The following is an 18,429-nucleotide window of genomic DNA, read 5'->3' as shown; positions in this document are numbered from 1 at the left end:
GAGCATGACTTTGTTTGTCATAGCTTGACTTGCTAGTTACTCTTAGCAGGCTGTAGATGTTACTTTAATGTATATCTAGAACCTATCCCTATACAATTTGTAAAGTAGACAGGAAGTGTTTATAGAAAATAAACTGTGATATTAGATGTACACTTTTACAGGGTCTGGTTGGTTTAGAGAAATCTTCCAGAGGGCAACATGAAAGATTGTTAGAACTTCAGAGATATTTCATTAGGCAGCTGAAGGTGGTCTTAAAACCGTAAGACCCAGAAGAGAATCGGGCAGTTTGGCCAATCGAGTGTACTCTGCCATTCTTTCATGGCTGGCCTTGCTATCCCTTTCAACTCCATTTTCCTGCCGTCCTCATAACCTTTGACATCCTGACTATCAACCTCCATTTTAAATATATCCATTCACTTGGCCTCCACAGCCGTGTGTGACAATGAATTTCACAGATTCTCCACCCTCTGTATAAAGAAATTTCTCCTCATCTCTCTTGTGAATGGATATCCCTCTCTTCAGAATCAAAATCAGAATCCTTTATTATCGCCAAGTATGTGGACACATACAGGGAATTTGATGCCCTGAGCTCTCGCTGTACAGAATCAAAAATCAAACAAAACAATAGTGCAAATAATTGTGAACTATATACAATGAGATATACCTGTATATGTATAAGTGGACTTGGTTCATAATAAACTAAAATTCATACTGGCATACGGAAAGAAACTGTTCTTGTACCTATTTGTCCTGAGGCAGTGCCCTCTGACGCTAGACCATCCACTATAGGAAACATCCACTCGTATTTGGTAGGTTACAATGAGATTTCCTTCCCTTTTTTTTTCCCCCTCCCCCACCATTTTTTTAAAAAAGCTGCCATGAGTACAGGCCCAAAGCCATCAAATTCTACTCGTACGTTAAGCATTTCATTCCTGGGATCATTCTCGCGAACCTCCTACAACCCTCTCCAAAGTCAGCACATCCTTTCTTAAGGGGCCCAAAACTCTGATCAATGCCTTATAAAGCCTCAGCATCACATCTTTCCTTTTATATTCTAATCCTTTTGAAATGAATGCTGACATCACATTTGCCTTCCTTCCCACCAACTCAGCCTTCAAGTTAACTGCTGGAGAATCCTGTGGATTAAAAATGTTAAAAGAGAGCGGGGTGGATGATGCGAAGGCTCCCCTTCATTGCCCAGTGTAGCCATTGCCACCCCTCTCAACTGGTGGGCGAGTATGAGGGTGTGTGTTTATTACTGCTGGGGACTTGAACAGCAGCTGCCTGTCTAGTGTATGAATAATTGTCACTTGAAGGACTGCATTTGGAGCAGTCCACAAGCAGATGCCCTGGGGAAAGAAGAAAATAGTCAGTAATTTTTAACTCTGGTTATTAAACTGTGCTTTATTAAAGCTAATGGAATTCCACAATCTGGTTGTTTTTGCAATTTACAATGGCGGACCTTGCAGTCGGCGGGAATCTTTCATTTCCGTGCGGATTGAGCTGTGACGGTTGTGTGATTGCTCTTCACGAAGTGGGGGTGGGAATAGTCAGCACTGACTAGTGTTGTTCAGCTGTACAGATGTTTGATTTCTACACTGATCGTCTGGCAGTTGATGTTTGATAGAGTTTGACAGCTGTGACGGGAGCTTTGGTTTCAAGAGGTGGTGGGTGACAAAGGAGTCATAACTGCAAGTAAATTGTATAATAAAGTGCCTGATTTTTTAGCTACAAATTTCGTCTCAATATAAACCTTGTCCATCATTTGTGTTCTGCTGAAGTCTGAGAACACTGCTAAAAAGTGATTTTATCACTTCTAATCAAAAGCAATAAATTCACCCATTTTATTTTAGTTTTGAAAACTTTTTTTTAAAGAGAGTGGAAAGCGTAAAAGGAAAGGTTCTGAATTAGAGCAAATAGACTGCACGCCTCCAGAACACATCCTCCCTGGCAGCAAGGAGCGCCCTTTGCTCTTCCTCCAGCCACAGACCAAGGATGCAAAGGTAAGCTGAACATGCTGTCAATGCTGAAAAGTGGGAACTTGAAAGCAGTCAAGGGCGAATACACCCAGCACAGCTGGCAGCATCAGTGGACAGGAGGTAGTGTTTCAGTTCAACAACTTCTTGATCAATGTACAAAAAGTATTTGCCTTGAGGTTGTGCTGGCGATGTATTATTATGTGAATGTGAGCCATTGAGGTTGTTGCTCGTATGTGTTGTGCTACTGGGCAGTGCTGGAAACTGTCAGTCCAGCATCACTTGTGTTTGGTGTCTGCCACTGGCCTTTGTTTTAGATGCGTGCAGCATAGCTGTAGTGTTACCTTGTGAGTAGTCTAAAGGGTCGAGGCGACACGGTAGCGTTGTGATTAACACAGCACTTTACAGTATCAGTGATTCGGGTTCAATTCCCGCCACTGCCTGTAAGGAATTTGTATGTTCTCCCCATGACTGTGTGGGTTTCCTCTGGGTGCTACTGTTTCCTTCCACAGTCCAAAGACCTATCGATTGGTAGGATAATTGTTCATTGCAAATTGTCCCATGATTAGGCTAGAGTTAAATCGGGGGTTGCTGGCCAGCTTGGCTTGAAGGGCATCTTCCACACTGTATCTCAATCGATTAACAATAATGGTTTCAAGTCTTTGTGAATCTGAATTTTCAGTGAAAGAAATAAAACGTTTGCCATAAACTCCTAGCGCCAGGATGTCCTTTTAGGGAAGGAAATATTTGCATTAGCACAGCTTGTTGTTCATTGATCCTGTTCACAGTTACTGTTGTATAGATTTGCTAAGTATGCCCACAGAAAAAGAATCTCAGGGTTTTATGTAGCGATATATACATACTCTGATAAATTTTGTGTTGAACTTTAAATTAGCTAAAGTAATTTTTAACCTAGTCGAATATCCAACGTGCGGATGAATTCACCAGTGGAATTTGTTACTTTAGGTAAAATGTTTAGCAATAAGTGCTGGGTTGGGAGGGTTCAAATTGATTATAGATTGCGTAACAAACTGCGCCAGCATACACGGCAGTGGGTGGCAATTTAGTGGCACCCTGTTCTGGATTTGCCATAGACATTAAACACTGAATGCCACAAAGGCTGTGGGGCTCAACAGCATCCCAGCTGGGTTCCAGATGAGAAAAGGTGCTTTAATATGCTTGCAACACTGACATCTATCCATTGTCCAGCTATGCCCTTTTCACAAAAAAAGCCACTCAAATCCAGTCTGACCAATTACCGCCCAGGCATCAGCAAAGTGATGAGCAACTGATATCACGAGTGCAATCAAGTTGCACGCATTCTCTAAGAACTTCCTCACTGATGTCTAGTTTGGATTACCTCTTGGACCACTCAGCTTTGGGTCTTATCAGAGCCTTGTTGGAAACGTGGAGCAGGGAGCCGAATGCCAAAGGGTGAGGTGTGAATGGTGGCTACTATTGACATCATGGCGTCACTTGACCAAGTGTGACATTAAGGAACCCTGAAGTTAATGGACATCGAGGGGAAAACACTGCAGTGGTTGTATGTATAGTGTTAGATTCTCTTATTTTCTGATCCTTGGGGTTCTTCCAGAAGTCAAAAGTGGCGAGCAGTCTTAATTCCAAGATTTGTTTACTTTAGGGTACAAGCAAACAGGAGTAGTGAGCTAAGAAACAGTGCTAAGGGGTGTAAAACAAAGAAGTAAAGAAGGTGATGTTTCTGAAGATTCTATCACTTTGAGATGAAGAAAATTCCTTAGATATTGATAAATTGGTTAATAGGCTACATAATTAAAGACAATTACATCACATGGGTAATGTGCTAATATTTAACAATGAAAAATGAGCAAGATGATAAACTGTTAGTTTAACTGCTATACCGCTTTCTGCCAGTGAGTATAAAAAAGACATGAGTTTGTTAAAAGAACAAAGTATTATTAGAAAACAAAACAATGGTTTCCAACAATAGCTTTGCATGGTTTTAATTCCCTCTATTCCTCCTATTCCACAGCCTCTGCAGTGCCTGAAAGTGTTGACCATGAGTGGCTGGAACCCTCCTCCTGGTAACCGCAAGATGCATGGTGACCTGATGTACCTGTATGTGGTAACTGTGGAAGATCGTCATGTTAGCATTACTGCTTCAACACGGGGTTTTTACACAAATCAGTAAGTATTGCGTGCCTTTGTATTGTGAATTTCCTTTCTCTGCTTTCCCGCACACTCTGCTTCAGGATGGGAGATGTGGTCTTTCTCAAGATCATAAGTGCAATTAGAAGCTTTGTCCGAGGGGAACTTGGGAAGCACGTGGAGAGGGTGATGCTATTGTGGAAGAAATATTTTGCTGGAACTCAAGCTTGGTGGTCATGCACCTTGTGTACTTCCTCCTATATCCTCTGGTTCTGAGTTAAAGGAACAATTATTAATGGCACTTTTCATATAGTTGAAATTTAACGTGGTTTCAGTAAAAGCGAATGAATTTGTGGAAGTTTCCCACATTGAATATTTTAGCTACTGCAGATATAGTGAGCCTGTTCACTGAAACCAGGAGTCCTTTGCAGTGCACCTAATTCCTGCAGAGTTGAAGCCTCACCAAAGTCAATGCCGGCAGCTACAAGTTTGATCTTGCACGTACTAGCATATGTCAGCAGTTGTGTATATTAAATATGTTGACTGATCCATCGGGGAGGCACTATATTGGTTGTTTAACACCATCCTATCTACATTTCTGAACCTGCCTCTGATGGAGTGAAATAGTCCAGCAGTCTACACTCGCATATACTGTGAGGCATGTAATGGTTGCTCTGTTACAAACACTCACTAATTTCTGCATATTTGCTCCGTCTCTTATGACCTGCCTCTTGCACACAGTCTGGCATAGGGGTGTCAGTCCTTTGAGAGCGTTTGCCCAAATAGGAGATAAACTTCTGGAGAAAAATAAACTTATTTTGCATTCCTTGTTAATTTTGAACAGATTATCATTGATTAATGAATTAGTTACATTAATTTTAGACTTTTAAAGGGAAAAGGTATGCCCGTTGCTTATTTATGCCTACTTTTTGTTTGGCTATTAATAAAAGTATAACAGGGACGGATTGAAATAAATAAATCATTTTAGAAAACCTGTTCAAAATTAATAACTTTTTAAAGACAATTGGAAAAAAATGACAATTTCTAAATGGTATTGTTATTGTCCAATAATAGTTTATTATCTAATACTGATGTGTGCATTAGATCTGCAAGGATTTCAAAACATCATCCAACATCATATGTTCTCTCATCCATCTAGCTGGCACAAGCTGGCGTGAGACGTTTCATGTGAAAGCATCTCGCTGCTCTTGGGTTGTAAAAAAAAAAGTATATATCATTTGCTGCTTCATTTGGCTGTAAAGATGATCATTATGTATCTTTATTATGGGCGAGGTTTTTTTGTGCAAGTCATCTTGGGTACACGTACCATAGCTTCCTTGCCCCACCCTCCCCTGGCCCTAGCCCCTAATAAATGATGAAAAGATTGTGTTTTTACACCCACTGCTTCCATTCTGTGACATAATATTAGCGATTATTAATAATGTAAGCAACTGTAGCCCTACTTTTGTATAATGAGAATTGTTAGTGAAGCCTTTGTACATCTTTATTGCGAGGTGAGTGTAGGAGGGTCATTTCCATTCATTTGTATGTGAACTGCACAATTTCGTGCTGCAGTCTGCTGTGGAAATGAATAAAATGACGGTCAGGGAGAGGTCATTTGGAAAAAGATAAATCACTTAGTGCATGCACAACACAGGCATGATCCCTTGAAGAAAACTTGGGATTCCTATCTCAGTTGGTAGTACTTTCCACCTTTTTAGAGGTGGTATCTTTCAGGTAAGACTTCAATCAGGACATATACAAGACTCTTTCTGAAAGAAAGATATGAAGGCTTGTAAGTCTAGGTCTTCATCCTTTGGTATGAATTGTGTGATGATTGTGGTGGATATAATTTAAAGTGATCATAAAGAATGTTGCTATTAGTTATTTTTTGATGATTTGTCTACTTGCAACAGGTCTACAGCCTACAGCTTCAACCCCAAGCCAGCAAACCCCAGCTTTCTTAGCCATTCCCTGGTGGAATTGTTAAGTCAGATCAGTCCTACTTTCAAAAAGAATTTTGCTACCTTGCAAAAGAAGAGGTGAGAGTTGCACTTGTACATGATAACTTTTCTGTTTTACGGTTATGTATTGGGACCTTTTAGCATTGTTACCCAATAATAAATTGTGGGTGCTTGCTGTGCAGAGATTATAATGGAATTGTCTTGAATGTGTTTTTTCTTTTAATGTGTATTTTAGAAGGGAATAAAGCTGGTGGTCACAACTCAACCCAAGTTGTTTGACTCAACAAACATGATAGTAAAGCAATTCTAATTTGCAATGTCATTGCCACATTCACTGATCCGTTTCCTTTACAGATCCTGTCTAGGCTGTAATTAGAGGGTGAGACTGGGATTATTGCCTTGAAGTTAGCAGCTAATAAAAGCACTTAACAACAGAGTTGCTGTACATGGGGGTGGAAATGGGATTCACAACTTTGTGCGTGGCAAAACTGAACGCAGACACAAGGACATGATGATGGACCAGTGCAGAGTATTGATTTGGCCATGAGGAGTACAATGTACAGTTCTACAGTTCTTTGAATGCCATTGTACTGCAAGTGGAATAGTTTAGACGGTTAGATTAGACTGCATCCACATTTCCGAAACCTCAAGCTAGTGGGCAGATTTAAATCATCTGCAGTCACCAGAACCTCAGTAGATTCATAGGGCCTATAGGGTCCAGTCAAGTTGAGTTTAGTTTGTCTCTGGCCCCTGACAGTCCTTGCTTTCCCAAGCAGAGAGCTGATTGAGCCAAATTTCCTCCCTCAGGACTCGGGCAGTGAGATGTAACCAGTACTCGATGGTGATAGAGCTTTGTTCCTGGAACACCTATAGCCTTTGACAGGAAACCTGGCTGAAGATGGAATCTCATCTTCTGCCCAACAATGTCATTTTTTAAAATGTCTCATATGACACATTTATAAAAACTATCAAAATTGCTTTAAATGATTCAAGAAATCGAAATCATGCTAAAGCATTTGGAAGTAATAATTTAAAATAAGTTTTTAGAAAAGACTGGTTGATAGGTCATAGAGGTGGATTTGCCAGCATAAAACTGGGGAATCTCAGCAGGTGTGGCTCTGCTTCTGGACTGCATAAAGTCCGGTGCTGGAGTAGACTGACAGATGTGCCATGATCACTGGGTCCACATAATTTCAGGATTCCCTTACCTGTGTGTGACAGAATCTTGACAGTTCACATTCCAACTGTTGGCCTCAGCCAGCATCATTCAATTTTTAGTCCTGTGCAGAGCTGGAAATAAACCTACTTAATACCACGTACAGTCGATGCTTTGGGCCAAGACCCTTCATCAGGGCTGGGAAATCAAGAAGGGGAAAAGCCAGAAGAAGTGGGCGGGAGGGAAAGTACAAGTTGGTAGGTAATAGGTGAGGGGGAAGGTGGGTTCTGATGGAAAAGTCATTCCTGATGAGTGTCAGCCGAAACATCGACTGCTTATTCCTCTTAGATGCTGTCTGACCTGCTGAGTTCCTCCAGCATTTTGTGTTGCTTTGGATATCCAGCATCTGCAGATTCTTTTGAGTTTGCTATTCATTAGCACTATCTGTGCATTGAGAATTAACTGCTTTACTGCAATAGATTGCATATGGAGTCATATTATCTTGAGACGCACACAGTTGCTACTCATTGTGGAGCTGTGTGGGGCTGGATATGAAGTAGTAAAATACTGGCTGACTGACCTGTGCACCAATTGATCTGTAGGGTCCAGCGGCACCCGTTTGAGAGGATAGCAACTCCGTTCCAGGTGTACAGTTGGACTGCACCTGCAGTGGAACACGCCATGGACTGTGTCCGTGCAGAAGATGCATACACTTCACGCTTGGGATATGAAGAGCACATACCAGGCCAGGTATTCCTGAGTAGTTTCATAATCAGTGCACCAGACAGCACAAAATGTAGCAACCAGCTTGCTCCATTATTAGCTTCCACTCCTAATTGTCCATCCCAATCTATTTCATTGCAGTCAGGTACTATGGACAGCCTGATTAGAACACAAATTGTCCAGAAGCTGCTCACCTTCACTTTTTTTTGATTGAAGGTACTCCCATGATGTTATAGATGAGGAATTCCAGGATTGTTACTCAGCAGCGATTGGGAATCAGTAATATATTTCAAAGTTAGCTTGGTGTTTGACTCCAAAGATGTTTTGCTCTCATTTGCCCATAGCTCTGATCTCAAAATGGAAGAGGTCAATAATTTGTTGAGGTGGTATTAAAGTAGCCTTGATGACCTGATGCAGTGCAATTTGTAACAGCTACTAGGCATCAGATGTGGATGAGGTGACAGGATGGTTCTGTCAATGGTCTTGAGCTTGAACTTTGAAGGTTTTAAAGGTTTAAAGATTAGTTTTATTTATCGCATGTTATAACTGAAAGAAGTCACCAGAGAGATGTAGCTGGTAGATGTTAAAGTCTTTATTTGTGACAACAACAAGCTGACAGCCTTTGAAATCACGGGAGACTCCCACGCCTAAAATTACACAACATTTTTATATGTTGAAGAACAAAGGTCAATTTCTAGTTACAATGCCCTCATAATGCTGCTTTTGAATTGCATGTAAATTTTCAAATGCCTGAATCTTCCCACCAGTGGACTTAAAATTAGTTAATTACTGTGGTCTCGAAGTTGTATTCATGCAATGGGGTGTTGATTGCATTCATGCATATGCAGACATCTCAAGTCAATTGGATATTTCCTGTTCCAAGCTGCATTTCGCACCAGAGCTGCATTTTATATTTAATGTACAATCCATAGTTGGATCTGAAGGTTATATTTGCTGTATTGCATCTCCAAAATATGCCCTATCAAGCTATGTTGCATCTCTCAAATATGGCCTAACAACATGTACATGAAGCAAACTGTGAAATACGTCGTTTGTATCAAATAAAACCTGAGGATTGTGCTGGGCAGCCCACGTGTGTTGCCACACCTCCAGCACCAATATAGCAAGTACACAACTCACTCTAACCGTATGTCTTTGGAATGTGGAAAGAAACTGGAGCACTTGGAGGAAACCCACACAGTCACGGGGAGAACGTACAAACTCCTTGCAGGCGGTGAAGGGAATCAAACCCTCATCACTGTAAAGTGATGTGTTAGCTACTATATTATTATCTTGCTGGTACAGCTGGAGTAGAAGTCTACCTAGCAAATGGGACATTTGCCATCTCCAATGGGATCCCGCCACCAAGCACATCTTCTCTTCGCCACCCCCCCATCCCCACACCTGCACTTTCGGCTTTCCACAGGGATCATTCCCTACACGACTCCCTTGTTCGTTTGTCCCACCCACTGATCTAACTCCTGGCACTTATCCTTGCAAGCGGAACCTGCCCCTACACCACCTCCCTCACTACCATTCAGGGCCCCAAATAGTCTTTCCAGGTGAGGCAACACTTGAGTCTGTTGAGTTTTGTGCTGTGTCCGGTGCTCCAGTGTGGCCTCCTGTATATCAGTGAGACCCGACATAGATTGGGAGACCATTTCGCTGAGCACTTGCCTTTGTCTGCCAGAAGAAACAGGATCTCCCAGTGGCCACCCATTTTAATTCCACTTCCCATTCCCCTTCTGATATGGCCTCCTACACTGTCGCGATGAGGCTACACTTGGGTTGGAGGAACAACACCTTGTATTCTGTCTGGGCAGCCTCCAACCTAATGGCATGAACATCGATTTCTCAAACTTCTGGCAATGGCCCCCTGCCCTCTCCTTCACCTGTCCCCGTCCCCTTTTCCCTCTCTCACCTTATCTCCTTGCCCTCCATTGCCTTCCTCTGGTTCTCCACCCCATTTTCTTTCATCCATGGCCTTCTATCGCCACCTATCAGACTTCCCCCTTCTCCAGCCCTGTATCTCTTTCACCAATCAACCTCACAGCTATTTACTTATCCCTCCCCCCACCTTTTAAATCTACTCATCTTTTGTTCTCCAGTCCCTGCTGAAAGGTCTCGGCCCGAAAATTCGACTGTACTTTTTTTTTCCCCCATAGATGCTGCCTGGCCTGCTGAGGTCTTCCAGCATTTTGTGAGTGTTGCATTTCATCACGTGTCTGATTTGTGGCCCATTGTTGCTGTTGAAGCTCAGGAAGGCCACCATCTCTGGGATCTATGTCGCCTGTCCTGCTCTTATTAGTAGTTAGTCTGGTTAGGGTTCTGGTCAACAGTAAAGTTAATAGCAAAGCCATCAATCCCCATGTGTTGATGGTAATACTTGTGTACCTCCAAGAGAGGTGATTAGGAATTGGTTGAAAATGGCCATTCCAGCAACATGTAGAATAAATGTTGTTTGCCATTATCAGCTCAGGGCAGATGGATTGCTTAATTTTCTAAAAGGACTTGTGAACAGAACTGAACACTGCTGAAGAAGATGGTGTCCGGAATAATGCACAGAAGGGCTTGTGTTGTGCTGGGATCAGTGATTTTTTTTTCCCCCTACCAGCAGTGAAGAGTTTTCATTGGTTCCCACTAACCTCAGATATAAAAGGTCTCCCAGTTCAAGCATAATTATTCTCACCTCTCTTTTACCCCTATTTGTACCTAGATTGTAATGAATTCCAGAGCAGGCAAAATCCAAATTGGGCATCTGGGAGATATTGGTGCTCCAATGACCACTTTACATTTGAAATATATCCAGTCAGAATTTTTGATTATCATTTTGACTTGGAAGCAAAGAATAACAATGTATTGCAGTATTCACTGTGGGTTGTGCAGCAAGCCCCCAGTTTTGCTCACTGTTTGGTTTGAGTTAGTATTTTCAGCTGGAGTGGCCCCAAGGCAGCATGGGATTGGGGCAAGGTGCCACCTGCTACAAATGTCAGCCTTCCCATTTCTGAGTCAGGTGATTGTGGGATTGAACACACAATCTAAATTGACATTTCAACAAAGCATTGTTGAATTTCTTATTCATAAGCTGCTAAACACTGGTAAATTAAAATACCAAAGTTCAAAGTAAAAATATATGTACATGTCACCATGTGCTGCCCTGAGATTCATTTTCTTGCAGGCATTTACAAGAAAATAACAATATGCAATAGAATATATGGAAAAACTATACACAAAGACACAACCAATGCACAAATTTTGCAAATAAGAACAAATAAATAAAAATACTGAGAACGTGAGTTGTAGAGTCTTTGAAAGTGTGTCCATACGTTGTGGAATCTGTTCAGAGTTGAGGTGAGTGAAGTTATCCATGCTGATCAGGAACCTTGTGATTGTAGGATAATAACTGTTCCTAAACCTGGTGGTGTGGGACTTAAGGCTCCTGGACCTCCTGCCTGATGGTGGTAGTGACAAAGGGGCATGGCCTGGATGGTTGCTGCAGAGAGAGTTCATGATGCATGATGTTTTCTTGAGGTAGCTCTCCTTGTAAATATGCTCAATAGTGGGGTTGGCTTTGCCTGTGATGGACTGAACTGTCCCCACTACTTTCTGTAGAAAGTATTTTTTGGTCTCCTGTCCATCGGTTCTCTCTCAACCATGTGTTTGGTTATTTGCAAATTAATTGCTCACTTTTGATTATAAAAAGAATTCAATTTAAAAAGTAGTGTATTCATTTGTAAACTTGTACATGCAGAGGATGTGATGAAGTGCTACATAAATGTGCGCACTTTGCTTTAAGTATTTGTTAGGGATTGCAGCCAGTTCTCTGTCAGCCTTTGTCTGATTTGTTGTTAAGATCAGGGAATCAATACAAGAGGACACGGCTTTAAGGTAAGAGGTGGCAAGTTCAAGGGGGATATTAGAGGAAGGTTTTTCACTCAGTGGTTGGTGCATGGAATGCACTGCCCGAGTCAGTGGTGGAGGCAGATACACTCGTGAAGTTTAAGAGACAACTAGACAGGTATATGGAGGAATTTAAGGTGGGGGGGGGGTTATATGGGAGGCAGGGTCGGCACAACATTGTGGGCCAAAGGGCCTGTAATGTGCTGTACTGTTCTATGAATCAGTGGTTACATAACTTGAACTGCATTATTAACTCAAGTAATTTAACTTAAAAGTGGAATTCAGTGTTAAAAAAAACACACAATTGAAATATTGTCCTTGTAAGTGTATCTTTCCCATTTGTCCTGTATGTTTGCAGACAAGGGATTGGAATGAAGAACTGCAAACTACCCGGGAGCTCCCCCGCAAGAACCTTCCAGATAGACTTCTCCGTGAACGTGCTATCTTCAAGGTAAAATGCAATCGATCTGCATTCTCATTTATAGTCATGTAATTGTCTGCACTGTTATGCATTTCCTCTGGTCTTATTCTAGATGTCAGATTATTTTGATATTTGACAGCATTTGAGTAATTTTCCCCCTCTGTGCCTGCTGTTCAGACTAATGGAAACAAAGTAATTTGTGTATCATGATAATAGCCCTGGGGTTTCTTTCTGTCATACTTGATATCCATCATCGTAGAGCTGGCTGAGGGTCCAGACTTTTGTCTGCCTCTGGATACAATCCAGCAAGGTAGGATTGAAATTGACAGAGAGATTGCTCTCTCTTGCTATGTCTGGGTACCCCTACTGCCAGTCATAAAGCAGCCGAGCTCTGAGAGTTGGAAAAACAATTGTGGACCCAGTATATCATATTGATGTACTGCATTTCACTTGGTCCAGTCATTAAATATCAGTATTTGTAGGTAATCTGAGTAATTTGCATCGTGCCCTTGTTCTGACCTCCTGCATGATGGTCTCCCAGGTGTTTTTTGTTTATTTCCGTGCAGTTAGAAGAGACTGGTATCTCATCAGTCCCCGGAGCTGAGAGAATGCTATGCAAGCCATGCCATCTGGTCTGTGCGATGTGCACGCCCCGCTCTAGTGACAGCTCTAAGATTTACTCCCTTGCATTTGTCTTTCAAAAGGTGCACAGTGACTTTGCTGCAGCTGCGACCCGAGGAGCAATGGCGGTGATTGACGGCAACGTCATGGCCATCAATCCGGGTGAAGAAACCAAAATGCAGATGTTCATTTGGAACAACATCTTCTTCAGCCTGGGCTTTGACGTCCGTGACCACTACAAGGACTTGGGTGGAGACAATGCGGCCTACGTGGCTCCCACCAATGACCTGAATGGCGTTCGGGCCTACAATGCAGTTGATGTGGAAGGACTTTACACACTCGGGACCGTGGTCGTGGACTATAGAGGATACAGGGTGACTGCGCAGTCGATCATTCCTGGAATTCTGGAACGAGAGCAGGAGCAGAGTGTTATATATGGGTCCATAGACTTTGGCAAAACAGTTGTATCTCACTCCAAGTACCTGGAGTTGTTGGAGAAGACAGCTAGGCCTCTGAAGATCCAGAAGCACAAAGTACTGAATGATAAGAACGAGGAAGTGGAGCTGTGTTCCTCCGTTGAGTGCAAAGGGATTATTGGGAATGACAGTCGCCATTACATCCTGGACTTGCTGCGTACCTTCCCACCAGACTTGAACTTCCTCCCTGTGGAAGGTGAAGAACTCCCAGAGGAATGCATGAAGATGGGCTTTCCGAAGGAACACCGGCACAGGCTGTCCTGTCTTAGACAGGAGCTCATTGAAGCCTTTGTTGAGCACAGGTAAACTTGGAAGTGTAAACTATGTTGCAGTGGAGATGAGTGGCTGTTAAGAGATATTACTAGGGTGGGGTTGTCCGTTTGGGGCAGTGCCACAGGAAGGGTCAATTTTGGTTCTGCCTCCTCAGTAGCAACTAAATCTGATTTTACTTGATGCATCCCACAAACCGTAATTCCCAAAATCCCATCACCCTCAAAGCATAAAGAGAGCAAACTGGAGCTTCTCTCTCTTCGTATATATGCACCCCACTGCTTTCTACTGGCTGTTGTTAAGGCTGAGAGCTGAATGATTTGAGAGGAGATTCGGAGTAGATTCATAGAGGAAGAAATCTCTGAGTGTAGATATATGCTGTACAATCTGACAATAGATATTTAGTTGTTTTAAGTTTAAGCTGTTCCTTTTCATTACACGATTTAATACCTGTCATTTGAACATAAGACAGTAGAGCGCAGTACAAGCCCATTGGCCCACATTGTTGTGCTGATCTTTTAACCCACTCCAGGATCAATCTAACCCTTCTCTCTACACAGTCCTTCATTTTTCTTCATCCATGTGCCTACCCAAGAGTCTCTACCCCTGGCAGCATATTCCATGCATCCACCACTGTCTGTGTCGGGGGGGGGGGGGGGGAAACTGCCTCTGACATCCCTCCTGTACTTTCTTCTAATCACCTTAAAATTATACCCCCTCTTATTAGCCATTTCTGCCCTGGAGAAATGGGTCTAGCTGTCAACTAGATCTACGCCTTTTATGATCTTGTACATTTCAATCAAGTGATTTCAAGTGTTAACTTTGCTCCAAAGGGAAAAGCCCCAGCTCACTCAACCTATCCTGCTGTGCTCTTTAATCCAGGCAGCATCCTGGTAAATATCCTCTGCATCCTCTCTTAAAGCTTTCACATCTTTCCTATAATGAGGCAACCAGAATTGAACACAATACATCAAGAGGGTGTTATATTAAAATTGCCAAATTTGGCTGCAATGTGCTTTTCATTTGAAGAGTCATGTAGCCAATGTGTTGTGTCACTATAGACCACCAGCATTTATCTTCACTGGCTTTTTCACAAAAGTTCCAACCCTATATTTCTGATGAACCAAGCTCTTACAATGAATTTGTTAGATTCTGGGAAGTGTGAAGGGGTGAGTGTTTTTTGATTGCCTCTCTGTAGTGCATGGCAGTGACTTTCACTGTAAAGTACATGACTTTATGGTCTTTCTGTGATTTGGTGGTTCCCATATGAAGTTTAATTGAGTTGAAGGAGAGCAATCTGTAACACAAATTAACTCACAGACTAAATGACAAATTTTTACTGTATATGATTGTTTTGCTAAGACATACACAGAAAAAACAGAAAATGACCAGGAGTTTGGGGTTAGGAAGGACTGTGGGTCCTTGTATCCTTGTAAAATTTATTGTTTTATCAGCTTGACTCTGTAAGGTCACAAAGCTTTGAAAATAGATTTTTTACCTTTTAAAATTTGTATATGGAAATTGATGTAGGAAATGCTTTCAGCTTGTGTGTAAACTTTGTCATAACTGACCTAAGTGTGCATAATCTGGCATCATTACCTTTTTAGACATTTTTGGACCATTTTCACCACTCTCCTTTCACTCGGTGTTTACCATTATAAATGGCTCTTAAAATAAACTATTTACACATACTACATTAGCTATTACAATGTATAGTAGTTGCAAGATTCAGACACTGGGTGCCTTTTGTTACCTAAATCCCTTGTGAATCTATTATTTGTGTGATACAAATCTATTATGTGTTCATTAACACATTGTCCATCGTTGGGGTCTAATCATTAATGATCAATACTTCAGTCCGAGCTTTTGGAGTTTAGTTTTCTGGTGTATAACTTCCCATCTGCTCCTCCCAGGTATCTTGTCTTCATGAAACTGGCTGCCTTGCAGCTAATGCAACAAAAGGCCAGCAAGCAAGAGAAGGATTGTCCCACCGTGACGGAGAATGGTAGCTCGTGCACCATTGAAGCCACGGAAATCAGCAAGACAATGTCTGAAGATGGTAAGGCTGAGGAAAACCTTTCGGAATTAGATCAAGCTAGAAATCTTGCAGAATCCATTGCATCAGAGGATGGAACAGGTACTTTGTTGGAAGCTGTCCTGTTGAACAGCTGTGATCTAATGGGTTTGCTGGTGCTCTAATCAGGATGCCATTGATTGCTTTCAACACGAATCCTTCATATCATATGTGCGGTTGACTCCTGGATTTTTTCCTCCTGTCTGTAATTCAATCTACATTTTGTTTAAAGTCTAACATCTCAGGCTTGTTAGAAGACCTTTGAATAAATCTGAATGTTGACCCTCCATAATATACTTAACCACTCACTTTGATTTTTTTCTGTGTATCCTTTCTGCTTGTAATTTTCTTAGATGCATGTTTGATTTTAAAGGTGGCTGATTCGGTGCATTTGTATTGGACACTTTGCAGCCTTTCTTTTGATGTGTGTTGGTTTTGAAAACATCTGACATTTTGTCTTTAATGCTCACAGTTGACCCAAAGAGTAAGGAAGTCATTCTGAATGCCTGCAAAGCAGTCGGATCTGTCAGCAGCACGTCCTTTGATATCCGCTTCAACCCAGACATATTTTCACCAGGTTTGTAAAACCTACAACACACCTTAGCCTTGCATTGCCTTTCTGGGATAAGGCAGTTCTGACAGCTGTGATCTTATACCAGGAAGCACTGTATTGCCAGATTTATTTCAACATCCTCCTGTCAAAAATATAGAAGACATCTTTGTCACTTGCACCAATTAAAAGTCTATAGTTAATTAGACTAGGGCTTGTCATTTGAGTCATTAATTTACACGTCGGTGTTGAAAAATCTATTGAAATATGTCCATATCTATTTCTGTAATGTTAATGATTTTTGGAGTTGATGGAAGAAACCAGCTCTTTGATGCTGTTAGGTGTTAAATCGATGTATCCATGGGGAGAAAAGTCTGGGATTTTGACTAATAAAATAAACTCTCAGTGGTTACTTTTAGGTATAAGAGTGGGGAACCTGGTGTTATTTTTTGCTGCTGTTGCTCATCAACTTCAAAGTTTGATGTGTTGTGCTCTTCTGCATGCCAATGTTGTAACATGTGGTTATTCCCATCAGCTTCGACAAGTTTGGCTATTCTTCTCTGACTTCTCTCATTAGCAAGGCATTTTCGCCCACATGACTGCTGCTGACTGGATTTTTTTTTTTTTGGAGTTTTTTTTTATTTTGCACCATTCCCTGTAAACTCCAGAGACTGTTGTGCGTGAAAATCCTAGGAAGTCAGCAGTTTCTGAGATGCTCAAACTACCCCATCTGGCACCAACGATCATTCCACAGTCAAAGTCACTTGGATCACATTTCTTTCCCCATTCTGATGTTTGGTCTGAACAGTATTTGAACCTCTTGACCATGTCTGTATGCTTTTATGGATTGAGTTGCTGCCATACCATTGGCTGATAAGTTACTAGCATTAATGAGCAGATGTAAAGGTGTTTACTGAGTGTACATAAATTGTAGGATGTTTTATTATTTGGAATTACGTGATTACAAGAATTTGAACAGTAGCATAAGAATTAAATTGGTTTATTTGAGACCGTTCTGTAAAGCTGAACAAAATTGTTGCTATTAATTTTAATGATCCAGAGTGAAGCCTGTATTTTTGAAACCACATGGTATAGTAGGTGACGTTCAGGGCAAAGGATCAAGCTTAGTGTTGTAGCAGTAATGAGTGCTGCAGAGATGTAAGGTGCTGTGCCCCGCATTCCTCACGCCCTGTCACCCTGCCTGCTGCAGGTATGTTTCACCTGGGGTGTTTCATCTTGACAATATTCTGTTTGTTGCAGGTGTTCGTTTCCATGACACCAGCAGCGACGAACTCCAGAAACAGAAGCAATTGGTGAAAGACGCCGCAGCCTTCCTGCTCTCCTGCCAGATTCCAACGCTGGTAAGCACTGAATGTGGTGTTGCTATCACATCCTGCTGGCCAGAACCCTCTCAGTCAACCATGTGTACAGCAAAGCACCTACTTCCTCTTCAGTACCATGTTATAAATTTAATCTAATTCGATGACTTGTTCTTGTGCGATTCTGGCTAGTATTGTTCCATGGTAGAAGTATGCTCGAGTTTTCACAGAGAACATAAATAATTCCTTTCGTTAATAGAACGGTTGTAGCATACGTGGCTGTTTGGCCGATTGAAACGCTGCAAGTCTTTTCCTTTTGGAAAATTGAGATTCCTTTTGAACACCACAATTGAATCTGCTTCCTTAACTCCTGGGAGCGATTTCAGACCCTAACCACTTACTTGTACACGTGTTTTTAAACAATAATAATTCCTCACGATCAAGAGAAAATCTGAAGATGCTGGAAATCTAAGCAACACACACAAAATGCTGGAGAAACTCAGCAGGCCAGGCAGCACCTATGGAAAAGAGTACAGTCAACATTTCGGGCCTCTGGTTCTTCTACTAAACCCATCATTCTATAATCCTTGGTTCCCCAACCACGCCAACATTCGAAGCAGTCTCTCTCTCACGCTCCTGTGCTGACCACCTTGTGTTTTAAATGAGATCTCCAGCAACCCCATTTGTTTTGAGGAAACCAGGCCCAGTTTCTCTAGCGTAAAACCCATGTGGTCACCTCAGACATTGCTTTCTGTACCTTTGCTATATCTCTTCTAAAGAGTAAGTACACTGCCTGAAACACTTCTTCAAATGTGCCGCCTTTGCTTTTCTAGTCTCTGTTTATAAAGACCA

At 41.8% G+C, this 18,429-nt stretch overlaps 1 protein-coding gene across 6 annotated transcripts in view; it reads left to right on the top strand.

Annotated features, from left to right (window-relative positions):
* The window catches only part of cluha (clustered mitochondria (cluA/CLU1) homolog a), a 100,210-nt gene that overhangs the window by 38,843 nt on the left and 42,938 nt on the right, over positions 1–18,429 (top strand). For 5 of the 6 annotated variants that reach the window (XM_063031653.1, XM_063031652.1, XM_063031654.1 and 2 more), the window contains exons 5-13: positions 1,876–2,003; positions 3,988–4,142; positions 6,020–6,145; positions 7,826–7,973; positions 12,205–12,297; positions 12,972–13,666; positions 15,548–15,771; positions 16,181–16,285; positions 17,519–17,619. In XM_063031653.1, coding sequence (XP_062887723.1) covers positions 1,876–2,003; positions 3,988–4,142; positions 6,020–6,145; positions 7,826–7,973; positions 12,205–12,297; positions 12,972–13,666; positions 15,548–15,771; positions 16,181–16,285; positions 17,519–17,619 — 1,775 coding nt within the window. The remainder of the gene's footprint in view (positions 1–1,875; positions 2,004–3,987; positions 4,143–6,019; positions 6,146–7,825; positions 7,974–12,204; positions 12,298–12,971; positions 13,667–15,547; positions 15,772–16,180; positions 16,286–17,518; positions 17,620–18,429) is intronic. The other variant, XM_063031651.1, reaches the window with a different exon arrangement.

This window comes from Mobula hypostoma, chromosome 23, assembly GCF_963921235.1.
Source record: "Mobula hypostoma chromosome 23, sMobHyp1.1, whole genome shotgun sequence".
Classification (NCBI taxonomy): domain Eukaryota; kingdom Metazoa; phylum Chordata; class Chondrichthyes; order Myliobatiformes; family Myliobatidae; genus Mobula; species Mobula hypostoma.
This window is presented reverse-complemented; position numbering and strand designations above follow the sequence as displayed.